The 18,635-nt window shown below is 35.8% G+C and overlaps 1 protein-coding gene across 2 annotated transcripts in view; it reads left to right on the forward strand.

Annotated features, from left to right (window-relative positions):
* Window positions 1-18,635, forward strand: part of KCNT2 (potassium sodium-activated channel subfamily T member 2) — a 512,407-nt gene that overhangs the window by 461,564 nt on the left and 32,208 nt on the right. For both annotated transcript variants that reach the window (XM_020971730.1, XM_020971731.1), the window contains 3 exons: window positions 304-405; window positions 2,534-2,617; window positions 4,018-4,146. In XM_020971730.1, the coding sequence (XP_020827389.1) occupies window positions 304-405; window positions 2,534-2,617; window positions 4,018-4,146 (315 nt within the window). The remainder of the gene's footprint in view (window positions 1-303; window positions 406-2,533; window positions 2,618-4,017; window positions 4,147-18,635) is intronic.

The following is an 18,635-nucleotide window of genomic DNA, read 5'->3' on the forward strand; positions in this document are numbered from 1 at the left end:
GCAAAAATTAGAGGACATATTTGACCAATGTTTTGTGTCATATCACTTCATGCCACAAATTTAGAATTGAGAGTCATAATTTTGAAAGACTTCTGTATTCTTTATGGTTCATCCATATTTAATAGCTTTTATTTGGATTAGCCTCCAAGTATAAGTGAAACACACATCCCTTTTCATGGGAAATCTAGAGTAAGAGGATTTGCTTTACAAATGTGTCTCATCTGCCTTGTGTGAAAAAAAATACTTCAAGTTTGAGAAATAAATGGAACTGACAAATGACTTTCATTTTAAATTTGTAAACAGAAAGAACGGGAGAGAGGCTCTAATTTGGCATTTATGTTTCGACTGCCTTTTGCTGCTGGGAGAGTTTTTAGCATCAGTATGTTGGATACACTTTTGTATCAGGTAGGTTATATTTACACAAATGCACATTCTTTAACACTGGTATTTCATTGAAGTGAGCAATTCATATCAATTTCTCCTTTTATATAAATTAGTATCAGCTATGGAGATCTAATAACCAAATAGCAGATTAGATGTAGATGTATTAATGACAATTTAGTGGTTGAAAAGCATTTGGTTTATTTTTGGGGTATAGGTATTGAATTGTTTTTTGTGGCTGATGGGTATTCTGAATATTTTCCCTTAATTGTGACTTTTAAAATAAATTTTGTGAATTGCATTAGAGGTATTCATTTATGTGATAAGAAAGACACAAAAGCATTATTTTCTTTCATTGCAAGTTTTTTTCAGCTTCAAAATTAAGAAAATAAACTGATGTTAATAAAGAGATAAACCAATAGTGTCTTAATCACTCCATAATTACTAAAGTAATTTAAGGAAAATAGCATATTCTTGTTTGGAACATAGTTAAGTAGCAACATACTGATCTTTTATCAATTGTTACATGTTTTAGAAATATTATTCTAGTTGGCTTTCAACTAGAATAATTTTAGCTGGATCTTGAATGCCATTATTAAATTGAGATTATACAAAACAAATAGTTACATCAAGATGTCCTTTTATACAAATCTATTTTGACCATTTTTACTTCTGGTAATATCTGAACAACCAAAATATTTCATACTCATTTCTTTAGATAATCAACAAAACTTTTAATATTAAAAAAAACTTTGATGGAAGTATAGAAGAATTAATTAGAAAATAAGACAAACATGCAGCAACATCTGGAGCAATTTCTGCTGATAGCTTTCTTGAGGTTGCCAACCATATTCTTTCAGAATTTTACTGAAAATGTTCTATTTTTACATTTTATATACCTACTACAAGAGTCAGGGATATGGCTTAGTGAATAGCATGTAGGACTTTAGAGTCAGGAAGCTCTGAGTTCAAATGCGGCCTCAGATACCTACTAGCTTAATGACCCTGAGCAAGTCACTCAACTTCTCTTACACTCAGTTTTCTCAATCTGTAAAATGTGGATAAGAATATCACGTACCTCTCAGAGCTGTTGTATGGATCAAATAAGACAACATGTAGAGTATTTTATAAACCTTAGTGCACCATAAATGCTAGCTATTTTTGATATCATTATTATACATAAGATTGAGAACAGTGATACAAATACACTTTCATGTTAGATTTTTTGTCTAATTTTACCCATAGATATGCATGCCTACTGGCACTGCTTCAAATCATGGAATGATCAGGAAACTGAGGCTGAGAGAAGTGAAGTGATCTGAGGAGAAGGGCTATTTGGAAGATCAGACTAGAACTGAATAGCCTTGTTCTTCTAGTGGTTACCTGCTTTGGTATCATATTATTACAGTGTAAATGATAGGATTACAGGTATAAAACTAGATTGGACATTGGAGGCTATCTGTTTCAAAATTCTCATTTTTTTTTTTGCTAAGTAACCTGAAAAGTAAAAAAGATCAAGTAAAGAGCATATTTGGGATTTGAACCTAGTTCATCTGCCTTGAAATCCAGTACTTTTTCCACTGCACCTTGCTATCTCCCAAATGTGAGGTTGTACCCATTGCTATGTATTTTGGCATCTCTTTGGTCTCTGAGAACTGAAGCCTGTGAAGTTGTCCTTCATGTGTGGCAGCTTTTTGTCTTGATATCACATTCTGTCACATAATCCACTTGTCTACAGTATAAATTCTCTCCTACTATATCCCTGAAGGTTTAGTAAGAGTATATCATTAGGTGTGCTTCCAAAAGAATTGTCTATGTCTCTGTTAGGATGTTTACTATGAACAATTCCCAGCCTGCCCAACTTTCAGTCACAATATTCACAAATACTGAGAGATCTTAGTAGAGGATTACTTTTCTAACTAAAAAGAAAAAAATTACAAAAAACAACAAACAACAAACTTAGCTGCAGTGTTTGAAGAGGGACTACAATGGCATATTATTTGTTAGCATGTTCATATCATGTATTATGAGTACATAAATTGTTTTTAAGAAATGATAAATTATTTATGTAGTCTGAGACATATTTTATGCTAATGAATTTAATTACTGAGTCATATGTGCAATAAATCTTTTTTAACATCTTTTTTTTTAGTCATTTGTGAAGGATTATATGATTTCTATCACCAGACTTCTGTTGGGGTTGGATACCACACCAGGATCAGGATTTCTTTGTTCTGTAAGTTAAGAATATCATGATTAGTAAATTACAGAGATAAAAAGTTCTATCTAGTAACTCCAAGGAGCTTTAGATATCTGTTGTCTTTTAGATATGCTTTTGTCTTTTCTACTGTCTGTCCAAGTCTGATTTTATATTCTTTTGAGCATTGTGTGAGAAAAAAAAAGTTACAACAGTAAAAATATCTTAGTTGATAACATACTGTCTTGCATTTGGAAAACAGGTCTCATTTTTGATAATTCCTACAGAAGAGACTTTAGAAAAAACATTTTTTCTAGTTTGACCTTCTTTCTATGTGGCAAATGGAAGTTTCAAGTTATAATGAGTAGCTCAAGTAAAATAGTTTTCCAAACACAAAATCAACTCTTGTGTACCTACAATCCGGTCTTTCTTATTTTTTAAATATCCTTTGCTTCCCCAACCCCCCAGCTTTCAATAGGGAGATTATAATAAAAGCTAAGGGATCATGCTTTTTTCTTAATTCCTCCCTATGTATTTTCAATTTCTTCTCAATTCTACCCAAAAGTAAAAAGAATTGTGATTGAGATTAGGTGCAAAGGAAATAAGGATATTGGTGCCAAATCATATTTCAACTCACTTGCATTTCTTTCAGACTCACTCACTAGAAAATATTGAAACAAAATATTTAATTGCCCTTTGCTGCACTTGATGTGAGCCATCAAGGCTGATATTTTAGAAAGAAATCAGGAAGCAGTAGTCAAACTAAGACTTAAACTGCTGGGTATCAGTTTGAGAGTTAATTTTACCTTCTAACAATCTGGAATGTGAAGCAGGGAAAGAAAGTAATAAGATAAGCAGAAGAGAGAAGAATAAGAAAGTGAACAGTTTTTCCAATACATTTGTATTGGATCTTCGTAGATTGGCTTCATTGCTTTGTTTTAAATGTTTATTCCTACAGCATTATCCATTATCAAATATAATAACAGCAGTTCATTATGAATTCAAACACCGAATTTGGAGATTATTCTGAGATTCTGAGATTATTCCATGATTTATCTGTTTTCTCTGTGTGGATAGTGACAAAATCATTATACACACTTTGTAGAAAGGGGAAACTTAAGCCAAGTTAATGGCTTGCCTAAGGTTACTCAGCTAAATATCTCTACAAAAACCATGTGTCCTGATTCCCAATACTATGCTATTTTTGCTTCCTTTAATTGTCTCCAATATGCAGTTTCCCATGATCATATTTGTATAGTTAATTTTACCTATATTTTAGGGTTAGCATCCTGATGGGTTAATAGATAAATTTAGCTTAGGAAAATCTACTGTGTGTACATTAAATAGAGAGCTGCTTTTAAGAGATGTGATGAAGCTATGTTATTCTCTGTATATTTATTTTCTTAATAAATATGAATAAATGATTGTCTATATTTTAGATGAAAATCACGGAGGATGATCTGTGGATCAGAACATATGCCAGACTTTACCAGAAGCTATGTTCTTCTACAGGTGATATCCCCATTGGAATCTACAGGACTGAATCACAAAAACTTAGAACATCTGAGGTTTGGAGGATTTGATATATTTCTGAATGTTTTTTTTTAACCTCTTAATATACATTTGAAAACCAGTATTTTTGTAGCAATCAGATTGAAAGTAATTAGGAAACTGTTATGGTGACTGGGATAACTCAAAAACTGATGGGAAATCACAATACATAGTTAAGCAATTATGTCAGGAATCAGTAAGATTGAATAGTTTGGAGATGATCATCTCAAAACTAAGATAACTGCCTCATTTGGGAGTTTTTAAGGTCTTCATTCCAAAACCATCTTTAAAGGTGTCCTGCAGCTCTAGGTTTGACCAGGTCCAAAAATCTAAACTATAACTAGGAAATGCCTGAATTCCAGGTGCTCACAAAATTTCCTGATATAGATCCTATAGAATACAAATGTTAGAAGGGACATTAGAGACCATCTTATCTTCATGAACCGATGAAGATCTGAGGCAAGGGGTAGAATTATTACAGAAAGTTAGTGATGAAAGAGAGCTCAGGCATCATTCAGCCCACCCCATTCCTTTTATAAATGAGAAGACTGCAGCTCAGAAAGAGTCAGTGACTTGGCCAAGGTAAGACACCCAGACAGTAGCAGAGCTGCAACGAAATCTAAAGTCCCATGATGCTTATGGCAGTGTTCTTACAACTAACCCAAATAGGGAACTCATCTTTGGAACTAAGCCCAACTTTCTAGGCATCTATTCTGGTTTGGAGTCCTGAGAAAATCTCCAAGGTGCAGTTCTTTACTATAATAGATTTGTTAGATCTATGCTCTCTAAGGATAAATACCTAAGGTTTGTCCATGTGGTATAGATTACTTGTCAGACACTGGGACACTTTAAAGTTTTGAGCATTTTGATTATAGCTTCATCAAATGGTTCTATTTGCCACATTATTTAAACGTCCCCTGTGAGAAGCTAAATAGCTTTTTGGTTCTCTTAGAGGAATATCAATTACTGATTAAAATGAGAAAACACAGATGTTTTTGTTAGTTAATAGCCTTTATCACTGGCATCTCTTCTGTTGAAACAAAGGTTTTATTTCACATGGTAGAGTAATTAACACTACCTATCAGAACATTTCAGGTAATTATTTTTGCTTTTCTCATTATCTATTCACAGCTAACATTTTCTTGCTTCGTTTGAAAAATGGGGGGGAAATTGTAGGTACACAATTTAGGAAGAACTAATTCATTATTCATGAGAGGTGGTAAGGTAGAATGGTTAGAGAAAGAAGTGGTCTTGAAACCAAGATGATGAGGGTTCAATTCCTGCTTCTGACACATATTGGCTCTGTGACCTTGGGGACCATAGGCAAGTCAAGTCATTACCCTCTTGATGCCATTGGTGTTTTTTGAGAAGGAAGAATGAGCAACAACAAAGGGTTTTGCATAAGGTCTCTAAATAGAGAGGATTTCAAGAGCAGGTTTGGGAGTTAAGCCTTTGTCACACTAGACATGTGCCTCACTACTATTATGGCATAAGTTTGAGATTACTCCTCCCATGGATGTTGTGTGTATTCGTGGGAAAGAGTCAGCTAGGTGTTTTTGGAGAATTATTTTTGTATTACCTGTCTTTACTATGTTATCTGAGAGAAATAATAGCTGCACTTGGGGGAACCAACCTGCTAATTTTAGCAGAAATTGGGGAATGCTGTTCTTTTTTCCTTCCTTCCTTCCTCTTCCTCTTTCTTCTCCTTCTTCTTCTCCTCTTCCTCTTCTTCTTCCTCCTCCTTCTCTCACCCCATGTAGGATATTTTGAAGTTTGGGACTAGATTTAAAAAAATTAGTTGATTGATTAATTATATGTATTTTTAAGCTGGGGCGATTTACTTTTTGTCCTGTGTAGTTCACATTTAGATTTCTTGAAATACAGCTCTGGAAAAATAGGCTTTAAAAAAGCCCACTGTGTCTCAAATGGAGCTACTTGACTATGCCTTTAAATCCATATCACTCTGACTTTCATTGAATGGCCACTAATAGCCCCAGCCCAAGCCTCTGTGACTTGTTTTGTTTAGGTTTTATGGCTTAGAATGAATGTAAATAGCAATTGTTTTTCATTCTGGCCAGAAACTCTGAGGGTCTTCACCTCCCAGAGTGATATTTTCATGATGATAAATTGGCTATCTTTTGTCTAAATTCTTACCTGACCCTTAGTCATTGAATGGGCATTGCCTCAGACAGACTGAGGCCTGGGAAAGACCTTAATTTAGAAAGGCCAAGGTCACCCACTGTATCCTGGCCCATTGCCTGTCATCTTGACTTTTGTCTTGCTACTGGATGTTGATAACTGTGAAGGAGAGAGTGAGACTGACAATTTGATTCAGCTTTGCCTCACTGAAATCTAATAAGACATCACCCTTGTGATGTCATTGATCCTTTTTGAGGACAAATGACAAACAACACTGTGAGTCTGGGGAATCGTTTAACCTCAGTCTTCTAGGAAACACTGTAAGATGACAACTTCCCAAAAAGTTGATGACAAGAATTTACAGTTTGTTAGAGAGTTTCCTCATCTGAGAACTCTCTATATCAATGAAATCAAAAATTTATTTCCCATGTCTATAAAATATAAAGCTCACAATTGCAAAAAAAATTTGTACAATGACTCATTAAAATTTAAAGGAGAAAATAATTTTCATATTTAGGGAAAGCATTTCTACTTCAGTACTGTTAATTATGATCTGTCAAATACATACTTTATAACATAGATTAAAGCCCCATTACACAGAAATGTTTCCTATAACAAAGCCATTTCTGTGTCCTAACAGATGGCTCATAGAAATTCTGCTTAGTCAATCAGGTCACAGTGAGTTCTAGTCAACGAATGCCACCATTTAAATTAGTCTCTATAAATGTAACAGTAACTTCTTATAATGAAAGAACATTATGTGCTGTTTGCATTATAGATAGAGATTTTGCCATAAATAAGCAATTACTCTTCAACTAATGTCAACTTCTGCCTCAAAGAAATCATGCAAAGAAATGCAACTAAACTCCCAAATAACTTACCATACAAGGAAAAACATATAGAATAATGTATAGCTTGAACAGAGGAAAGGAGCTGGAGTTAAACAACATTTAATGCCAACACAATAGTTGGACATCCAATCCATCTATACTAGGTCCAAAGAACTTTTTCTCTAGAAGTTTTAACAGAGATATTTATTTACTCTGCTTCATTTTGGGGTCTTGCAGGCCATAAATATGTTTTTGGAAATATTTTCAAAAATACTATTGCAATAAAATAATTTGTATGTAAATTATTTTTCTCTAGCTAGTTTATCTTTATATATACATATTATACATGTAACAATATTATCATAAACTTTGTAGAAAAAATTTTCAAATCTAATTATTAAGCACTTTAATAAATCCACATCATCCTATCCTTCTAGAAAAATAAAAGTAGGCCTTTGGTGCAAATGCCAGTGGCAGGGGTGGGGTAGTGGTGGTGGGGTCATTTCTGTGACCTAGAAGATTTAAGCCCATAATTTTAAATGATGCTAAAATGATTTATTTTCACAAAACCCAGAGATTTTAAGTAGCTAATTTTAAAAGTGAAGAATATTGAATTCTATGAACTCTGCATACAAAATGCAGCAATGGAAGAAGAAATAATATTGTGATAAAGAGCCATATGTACCCACATGTACACACACATGCACACATACATACACTTGCACCTTGACTAACCATATAGGAATAAACTAGGCAGTAAGGATGAGAGAAAACAGATTTTGTACCACTTTCAGAAATCACCTCTTGAGTGGTACCTAAGTTTGTGCTCCTTGCCATTTGACCTCCAAATCCATCTATATATTAAAGATTCATCAGTAGCCTCTCAGGAATTGATTGATTGATTGATTGATATATTCTTCATTCATTCATTCATTCATTCATTCATTCATTTATTTTTGTTTTGGATAGGCAATGGGGTTATGTGAATTGCCCAGCGTCATGCAGTTAGTGAGTGTCATATATCTGAGGCCGGATTTGAACTCAGCTCCTCCTGAATCCAGGGCCGGTGCTCTATCCACTGCACCACCTCGCTGCTTCTCTCTTAGGGAGCAAATTCAATGTGGTCCCTTGCTCCACTTCCATCTGACCAAAAAACTGCTGGGTTGCTCACATTCCTATCCAAAAAGGAAAGAGGGAATGATTAGAATACTGCCCAAAAAGTATCTATTTTTATATTACTTCACAATTTAACTTAATTTTTCATTGAATAGTGATCTGTAAAGAATAATTTGAAAAAAATATACATGAGTCAGCTATGGACTTTCTTTAAAGTTTCAGGAATGCATAATATTGTAAAGTTATTTTTAAAAGTAAATTTTAAACTTTCAGAATGACTTGGACAAAAATTAGAGTTTTTCAGGAGTTAATGGTTTGTTTTGACATGGTGGTTGCCAACTTTCACTTCTATTAAGTATAGTAACTGCTTTACACTATCTGAAAACTTTAGTGATTGCTAAAGTATTTTCATTTCAAACAAACATCCACATATAAATTAGATTTTAAAATTCCCAAACTTAAGTATTAGCTGTAAGACAACACTGATAGCTATCACTGTCGGTCCACTTGCTGTTCCTGAAAATAGTCTCACTTTGTAATCAGCTGAATTCTACTATAATGCTGATTGTCCTAGCTGCTGCTGTTGTTCTGCACCCATAAACACTTGGGTACCAGTTACAAGGAAATCAACTCTTTCTGCATATAGTCTTTGCTGACAGTATAATAAATATGCATCAAGCATGTTATTTTTATCTACAAAATTTGCTCCAGATTCAAGGTTGCTGTGTAAAGAAAAAAAAATAAGAATTCTCAGTTGGTTTTAGTTAGAGTGACATTGAGACTCACTGCCATGAATAGTCTTTGGCTTCTAAAGTCACAACCAAGTAATGCCATGTGAATAGACTTGTGGCAGTGTTAGATATTGGTAATCATAAGTAACTAAAAATAAATGAAATATGAATTTGATTTTTCCCATCTGCTTATTTTTCCTGTGATTACTTAACAAATGGAAGGTAGTTACTAATTGTATAATTCAGTAAGAAGAATTTGCCCCTTTCCCCCCAATGTAGCAACTGTTAGAAATGTGGATTGGTATTACCAGAACACACAGACATGAATGACTGAAGGTAACAGGGAGAAAATGTGGGTAGCTGGGTAATGCAGTGGTGAGATTGCTGGGCCTAGAGTCAGGAATACTCCTCTTTCAGAGTTCAAATCTCACCTCATGTGTCCCTGGGCAAGTCATTTAACCCTATTTGCTTCAGTTTCCTCATCTGTAAAATGAGCTGGAGAAGGAAATGGCAAACTACTCCAGTATCTTTGCCAAAAAAACCCAAAATATGGTCATATAGAGTCAGACATGAATGAAAAAATGACTGAACAACCATAACAATAGGGAGCAATTAATCAATTAAATGTAATTGATGAATAAATGAATAACCCCTTCCCCAGTAATCTTTTTTCATTTCCCCTGCTCTTTTTCTGCTCCTCTGCAACTCCCACACCCTCCCCACCACTATGCATTTCTAAAATACTCAGATTACATATTCAGGAATGTTAGAAACAAGAAAAAGTAGTCTGGTAGAGCATTATTAAGTCATATGTCTAAAATTTACTAGCTCAGATATTGTGAAGTAATATATGTAGCAAAAGACCATAAAAGTGCTTCTAAATATTATTTTGCTTTCGTGCTCCCCAGATCATCATACACTCAGGACCTGCATTTCGATGCACAGAACATTTGTAATGGGATTTTTCTTGGCAAAGAGCTTGGCTTAGTGATTCTTAGGGTGACTAGGGATGGGCCATAGATGAATCAGGAATCCCAAAAGTTGTGATGTCCTCTCCTGTTCAAGCTTTACATTGACTTCCTTTGTTAGATACTTGTATGTCATTATCTCCAGCACAATCACTCATTTTTGGATGTCTTGTCAGATTTTCAGTGTCTTTCCTAGAATGTAATGAAGAGGTCTAGGGGTTTTGGGGTGCTGGGAACCCAAGATTGCAGTACTGGGCCCTGCTGAATGAATTCAACTCAAATCTTCTTCAGCCAGAGGAAAGGTTTATTAGTGATAAATCACATTGACCAGGTGACGCCCATAAAGACAAGCGGGCATGAGAAGTTCTCAGCCTTTTGAGCGTGAGATTCTCAGCATCTGAATGAGGGCCAAGGTGGATCTTAAATACTAAAGTAACTTTGGGTGGCCAGAGAAGGGGGTTGGGAAAAGGGTCTAGGTAAGAATTCTAATTGGGGAGGTCAGAGAGATTGAATAGACTATGGGAATAGATAATGGAGGGAACAGGTAGGCAGAAGTTTGAAAGGCATCTGTACAACATCAAGGTGGGGCTAGGACTTTCAAAAGGAGATAAAGGAAGTCGATAAGGAACAGTTTGAGACCAGAGAAGGCCTTTCTGGGGCCTATAGACAAAAGGGAGCCTAAGGCTTTCAAAGGGAGATAAGGATCTGGGGCCTGTGAGTCAGATTCCCTTTGGGGCAAAGGGCGGAAGATCTTGGCTTGGGCCCCGCCCCCATCATGTAATACCTAAACCTAAATAACAACAGCAAAACTGTATTAATCCTTTATATATTGTTTTTAGGTTTGCAAAGCACTTTTCATAGGTTATCTCATTTGACCCTGGGAAGTATGTGTAATCATTATCTCCATGTGGGATGAAGAAACTGAAACTGAGAAAGATAACCTGATTTGCCCCAGGTCATAATGTCTGAAATAGAACTGAAATTAGGTCTTCCTGACTCAGAATTGAGCGCTCAATCTACTTTGTTATGCAGCTGCTGCTCTAGCTATGGTCTAATCAGGGTAAAAGGAGGACCATAGATGCCGTCTTCCCAGACAGTATATTTCTATAAATTCTACCTAATGTTCCTTTGAGGGGCAGCACTGAAAAGTAAAAAAGAATTGGCTGTGGAGTCTGGAAAATCTGGGTTCAATCCTAACTCTGACACATGCTGGCCACATGAGTGGAGGTATGATATTGGACTTTGAAGTGCCTCAGACAATCTTTTAAGATTAAACTGCAGAAGAGCCATACCGTGGTAGGAGTTTCCTTGGTAAGAATTTCCTATACAGGTGAAGTCAGAGATTTTGATTTACAAAGAATTTTTTTTTTGTTTTGGGTCACCATTATTACCCAGAAGACTTATGTTCAGTTTACCTGCCACTTACTTTCTTTTCATATGATTTGTAATGAACTTCCCTACCCCCCTTCTATATTTGTGCAGTTGAAATGTAAGTTTCATAGATGCTTTTTAGTTTTGTCTTGAATTTTTAAAACTCCTATGTAGTTCTTTAGGGATATATTTTAATCATTCAATATTTTATCTTTTTTTAGAATTAGCCCATCATTCTAACCTGTTGATATATTTTATGACCCTGACTTTATCATGAAAAATATAACCTCTGTGCCAATTGTAAATTTGATAACCTCTTGGCTACCAAATTTAAGGTTGGCACAAATGGTTATCAAATTTACAGTTGGCACAAAGATTATATTTGCCTTCATTTGTCATTTGTAAAAGTTTTGTTCAGAACTCTTAGGACCAAGAAGAGTGTACTGTGGCATTCTGGCGTTCCAGAGGAGATATCCACCTACTTGTATACTTTAAAAAGAATTCATGATCTTATCCATATGTATATTCCTTGCAACAGTGTAGATTTCAACACATCCATAGCTTCTCATATTGTGTCACCCATGTCCTCTCATAAATCCTTTATAAAGGAAATATATAGACTATAAGAAGTATCTGAATTTCACTAAGCTGTATTCCCTCAGACATTAGATTTAGAGTATCAGTAAAGCCTTTGTTTTTTTACATTCTATGGGTGGAACCAATATGGTACTGCTATCTGTTATCCTCTGCTCTAGCTTCGTGATCAACACACCTCAATTTCTGATCAAATGTTTCCTAAATTATATGTTTTGTGATTCTTATTTCAAATAGACTGTTGTTGGTAATATAGTACGCTGAAGCATATTCATGAGCATACACATTTTTCCATTGTCCTTTGGGATACCCAGAATTTGGACCTTTGACGATTTGGGTGTTTCATTGGTTCACAGCCTACCTATATTACATCATCAAAAGAATATTAATGTTAGAAATGTGGGTTGTTTGTTTCAGGGAGCAACTTAGGAATCCCTGAAGCCTAGTTTCCTAAATGCAATCCACCATTTTCTCTATTTCCTATTCTCTGACCAACTCATTGTCCATTTTAATCAATATTCCAGTATATCTGCATGCATAAATTCACATGTATATGCACATATACATGTGCATACATACAACACACATACATGCATGCTGTGTGCTTATGTGTGTTGTATGTATGTGAATATGTGCTTATATTATGTGTGTATGCAAACATACTCAGGGAGCTGCCCAATGAAAGACATAATTTTATTAAAATTTTGAATAAATAAATACTTTAAGGAATTATAATTTCATAAGTATACATACTTTTCCAACCTTGAAAATGTCAGCCCTTAATAACCTGATAGTTTTTAACTGTTACGGTGACAAAAAAAATTGCCACGGCCAATCTTTGAATTTAAACATAGGGAGTATGATCACCACACGAGGGATCTATAGTCCACCATGGTGTTCACATTTATAGCATATTAGATTTACCAGATTGTACTTCACTGGAATTGAGATCCCATAGTTACCTTCCCAGTCTGATTTGGTATCCAAATAGAATGTAATTGGAGAAATGCAAGTATTTTTATAGGAAACAAAATTATTAATGTGAGGCTAAAATAATTGGAGTGGAAAAAGAAATCGTGAAGTATATACTTATTTATGTTGTTCCATCCAGAGACTTTTCACCTTGGAGCATTGCTGCTTACCTCTAAGCAGTTTTGATTATGAGTTTTCTTCTTATGTGCTGACTTGGAAACTTAATTAAACCTCAGGCAAGATTGAAATGTATTTGCTATACATTTCAAAATAGTAGTGTTCATTCTCTATTAAAAATTAAAGATTATTTCCAGAAATTTGCTCCCACAAAAAAGTATGCTGGATATTTATTTTAAAGTATCAGTGTTTTAAATAACAAGGAAATAAGATGATCAAATATTAATTCCATTTTAAACATTATTAAACATATTCATACTTATACTTTATGCATTAGATTCAGTATAAATGCAGAATTTATAACTATATATGTATATATAATTTATCACAATAAACATCTATGATAAAGAGAAACTGAGGCACAAAGGTCTGAGAATGATCAGTTTTTTTAGCAAGGCTAGCAATTGCCAATAAAAGGTCAATGATTCCTCAGTAGCCAAATACCCATTTGATAGAGCAGCTTTTAATACAGTTAGTTACATAAGGTCCAGTGATGCAAAATAAACTAATATTATGATTGATCTTAAAGAAAGATGTGTTATACCGAGAAATTAGCGAGTTGACCACCCAAGCTAATTTTAAATTGTGGACTTTATTAGCGCGCGGCTGCCAGGGATATTCACATCCAAATCAAGCAGCAGCCATCAGGGGTTGAGCTAGGGTTTATATAGGGAGTATACAGGACAGGGAGGGGGATGGATCTTTGACGTCTGGCAAGAGGAAGAGGTTTTTTGGGGGCTGGTCAAGGACACCCTTCTCCCTCTGTGTAGAGATGATAATGCTGTGCAAACTTTCTCACAATGGAGGCTTCCAGAGATATGATCTGAGGGCTGTGGCCTGACCAGCCAGATAAGGGTCTTGCTAAGGAATCTGGAGGTTTCCAGAGATATGATCTGAGGGCTGGAGCCTGAGCAGCCAGATAAGGGTCTTGCTAAGGAATTTGGAGTTTTCCATGGCCTAAAGGGTTCTACTACCTAAATGGTAAAATAATGTTCTGCATTACAGGTGAAGTGGGGACTTACATTTTGCTTCTTCATATTTACTTGCAGAAGGGGATCTCCAGAATCCCTGGCAATAGGGAAAACACAGAGTTAGTCAAATAACCTCTGTAAGGTCTTATGGTAGGCAAACATCTCATGATCAAGTTGACTCGCATTCCTCCATAGTCACCAAAAGCTCACAGCTTATAAACTGTACTACTGAGGCCTATACAATCAAGTCCAATAGGTATTAATAAACAGTGATTGCATAAAATTCTTAATAAATGATATAAAATGCAGTAGGGTATCAATTTCACAATATATTTTGTGCATACATCATATGCATATATATACATACTTGTATAAATACACACACATATGTATATATGTATGTGTGTGTGTATGTGTGTGTGTATATATATATATGTATATATATATATATATACATATATATATATATATATAGTTTTAAAGTTTTTCTTCATCTATATTTAAGAGGAAGTAGAAGACCTTAATTTAAAGGCATGGGCCTTTATACTATAAATAAAAAATAAATCTAATATACTATAAAATAATTTCATCTCCATCTACTACGGTCATTTCTCTCTCCTAATTTCTCAACTCCCACTTTCCCAAATCTACCATTGAAAATTTCTGGGGGGGGGGGAGAAATCAATTTAATATAAGCAACGGTTATATAACCTTTCAAAATTGTAGATTATGTAATTTTGGTAAACTGTCATTTCGTAAATATTTAAAGTTGGATCATGTCTGTTTGTATGTGTGTAAAATGTTTTTTATTGCCTCTGGCTGGTCCATGTGTATATCTGTTCAGTCATTCCTTAAAATGTATTTTGTTTTCTTTCTTTCTTTTTCCTTTTGGGTCAGTCTCGAGAAACTGCATCACAAGTAAGTATGTGCTGATTGTCTCCTTTTCTCCACCACTGGTTTAATGAAAGAAAGCCCAAACTTAAATAGGATGTCAAAGATTAAAATCAATATCTATTAGCATTTGTAGGCTGTCACAATTCAGTTAAATGAGATACTTACAGATTGATTTCCCAATTTAGTTATATTTTCCCCCTAAAAGTTTGCAAATTCCTATAGGAATTTTACCCAAAAAAATCAAATAAACTGAAAATAAACAAAAACAGAAACTTTTCACAATACATTTTGTTTGTCACATACATATACATATGTGTTATGTATATGTATTTGTGTATGTGTATTGTATTGTTATATTTTTAGATGTGGGAAACTTTAAAAGTTTCTAAAAGTTCAAAAAATGTAATTATTTTTATCTGAAGAATTTCTGTGGAGGTGGAGCCAAGATGGCAGAGTGAAAGCAGTGACTTGCTTGAGCTCTCCTCCAAACCCCTCCAAATACTCATAAAAAATGGCTCTAAACAAATTCTAAAGCAGCAGAACCCACAAAAAGACAGAGTGAAACAAATTTCCAGCCCAAGACAACCTGGATGATTGATCAGAAAGGTGTATCATGCCGGGCTGGAAGCGCAGCACAGTGCAGGGGGGTGCACAGGCCACAGCGTGGGCGGGCAGGCTGCAGCAAACCTGGAACAGGCCTCAGAGGACTGAATCTCGGGCAGCTGTGGAGGTTTCCAGACTCCTCAATCCACCAATGCCAAAGACAAATTAGAAGGTCAGTGAGAAAAGTCTGTTTCTGTTTCTGTTGGTGCCTGAGAAAGGAAGGCGGGGTTTCAGCTCCGTTCCCCAAGAGCATGGCCCTGTGGGGGGGCAGCTGCTTCCCGAGCTTCCGGCCCACAGACTGAGGGGTAATCCAGTGGCTGATCAGAGAGGGATTGCAGGGACTCTTTGCCAGTGCTGAGGCAGGAATCTCTTGCTTTGCCTGTGTTTGGATCTGGGCCACAATTCTGGGCAGCGGTGCTGGGGTGAGGAGGAGAGCTGGCTTGGTGGAGCTTGTAGTGGTTGTGGAGAGGAGCCCCTCCTCACAGTTACAGGACAAAAAGGAGTACTTGTAGTCGCAGGCCAGGAAAGGAGTAAACATCTTGCCCCTTATCATACCACCTTGGAAGAACTGAAAATTTACAGGTCCCTACAAGTATCTCTGAAAACAGCTGTACAAACCCCCGAAGCTTGGGACAGTACATTCTCCACATTGGAAGCAGATTCATACCTTAACAAAGAGTTTAAAACTCAAGTAATTGGCCGGGATCATGAGCAAGCAGCGCAAAAAGAGTCAGACTATATTATCTTACTTTGGTGAAAAAGAAGACCAAAATATACAACCAGAAGAAGACAACAAAGTCAAAGCCCCTACATCCAAAGCCTCCAAGAAAAATATGGATTGGTCCCAGGCCATGGAAGAGCTCAAAAACGATTTTGAGAAGCAAGTTAGAGAAGTAGAGGAAAAACTGAGAGTGATGCTAAAGGAGACCCAAAAAAATACTGAAGAAAATAACACCTTAAAAAATAGCCTAACCCAAATGGCAAAAGAGGTCCAAAAAGCCAATGAGGAGAAAAATGCCCTAAAAAGAAAAATTGGCCAGATGGAAAAGGAAGTCCAAAAGCTTACTGAAGAAAATACTTCCTTAAAAATTAGAATAGAGCAATTGGAAGATAGTGACTTTATGAGAAATCACGACACAGTAGAACAAATCCAAAAGAATGAAAAATTAGAAAACATGTGAAATATCTCATTGGAAAAACAACTGACCTGGAAAATAGATCCAGGAGAGAGAATTTAAAAATTATTGGACTATCTGAAAGCCATGATCAAAAGAAGAGCCTAGACATCATCTTTCAAGAAATTATCAAGGAAAACTGCCCTGATATATTAGAACCAGAGGGCAAAATAGAAATTGAAAGAATCCACAGATCTCCTCCTGAAAGAGATCCCCAAAGGAAAACTCCTAGGAATATTGTAGCCAAATTCCAGAGTTCCCAGGTCAAGGAGAAAATATTACAAGCTGCCAGAAGGAAACAGTTCAAGTACTGTGGGAACACAATCAGGATAACACAAGATTTAGCAGCTTCTACATTAAAGGACCGCAGGGCATGGAATATAATATTCCAGAGGGCAAAGGAGATAGGATTACAACCAAGAATCACCTACCCAGCAAAACTGAGTATAATCCTTCAGGGGAAAAAATGGTCATTCAGTGAAATAGAGGACTTTCAAGCATTCTTGATGAAAAGACCAGAGCTGAATAGAAAATTTGACTTTCAAATACAGGACTCAAGTGGAACATGAAGAGGTAAACAGGAAAGAGAAATCATAAGAGACTTATTAAGATTGAACTGTTTACATTCCTGCATGGAAAGATGATATTTATAACTCATGAGACCTTTGTCAGTATCAGGGTAGTTGGAGGAAATATTATATGTATGTATATGTAGATAGATAGATAGAGGGCACAGGGTGAGTTGAAGATTAAGGGGTCATATCTGGAGAATAAAATTAAGGGATGAGAGAGGATTATACTAGGAGAAGAAGAAAGGGAGAGGTAGAATGGGGTAAATTATCTCACAAAAAAACCCAGAAAAGTCTCTTACAGTGGAAGGGGAAACAGGGGAAGGTGAGAGGGAATGAGTGAATCTTATTCTCATAGGATTTGGCTTAAGGAGGGAATAACATACACATTCAATTGGCTATGGAAATCTGTCTTACCCTACAGGAAAATAGGGGGAAAAGGGGACAAGAGAGCAGGGGGATTATAGAGAGGAGGGCAGATTGGGAAAGGGGTTAATCAGAAGTAAATACTTCTGAGGAGAGACAGGATCAAAAGAAAGAATAGAATAAATGGGAGGGCAGGATAGGATTAAGGGAAATAGAGTTAGTTTTTCACAACATGTCTACTATGGACGTGTTTTGCATAACTGCACATGTACAACTTTTATTGAGTTGCTTGCCTTTTCAATGAGGGTGGGTGGGGAGGGAGGACTGGGAAATAAATACAGGAAATGGGGTGCAGAAGTCTATCCTGCCCTACAGGAAAATAGAAGGGGAAGGGGATAAGAGAAGGGGAGAGAGATAGAAGAGAGGACAGAGTAGGGGAAGGGATATTCAGAATGCATGACATCTTGGGATGGGGGAAAGGGGGAGATGGGGTGAAAATTTGGAACTCAAAAACTTGTGGAAGGGAATGTTGAAAACTAAAAATAAATTTGTATTAAAAAAAAAGAATTTCTGTGCAGGTAGGTGGTGCAATGAATAAAGCACAGGGCTTGGAATCAGAAAGACTCATCCTTATAAGTTCAAACCCAATTTCAGACACTTTTAGCCATGTGATCCTGGGCAAGTCACTTAACCCTGTTTGCCTCAGTTCCTCATCTGTAAAATGAGCTGGAGAAGAGAATCCCAAATTAGTCAAGTATCTTTGCCAGGAAAACCTCAAGTGGAGTCATCAATGGTTGGACACAACTAAAACTACTCAGCAACAACAAAAAATAGTTTTTGTAGGGCCTTCATTTGTGTGAACAAAAATTTTTCCAATCAGTCCTAGTGGTATGTCAGTTATATATTTTTCTATTTTTCAAGGTCATGTGATTTTTCACATATGTTAGTCCTAATTTCATTTTAAAATTAAATTGTTTTCACAGTTTCTGAAAGATGTGTCAAAGAGGAAATGTATAATATCATATTCCCA

This window comes from Phascolarctos cinereus, unplaced genomic scaffold (assembly GCF_003287225.1).
Source record: "Phascolarctos cinereus isolate Bilbo 61053 unplaced genomic scaffold, phaCin_HiC Scaffold_5;HRSCAF=322, whole genome shotgun sequence".
Lineage (NCBI taxonomy): Eukaryota > Metazoa > Chordata > Mammalia > Diprotodontia > Phascolarctidae > Phascolarctos > Phascolarctos cinereus.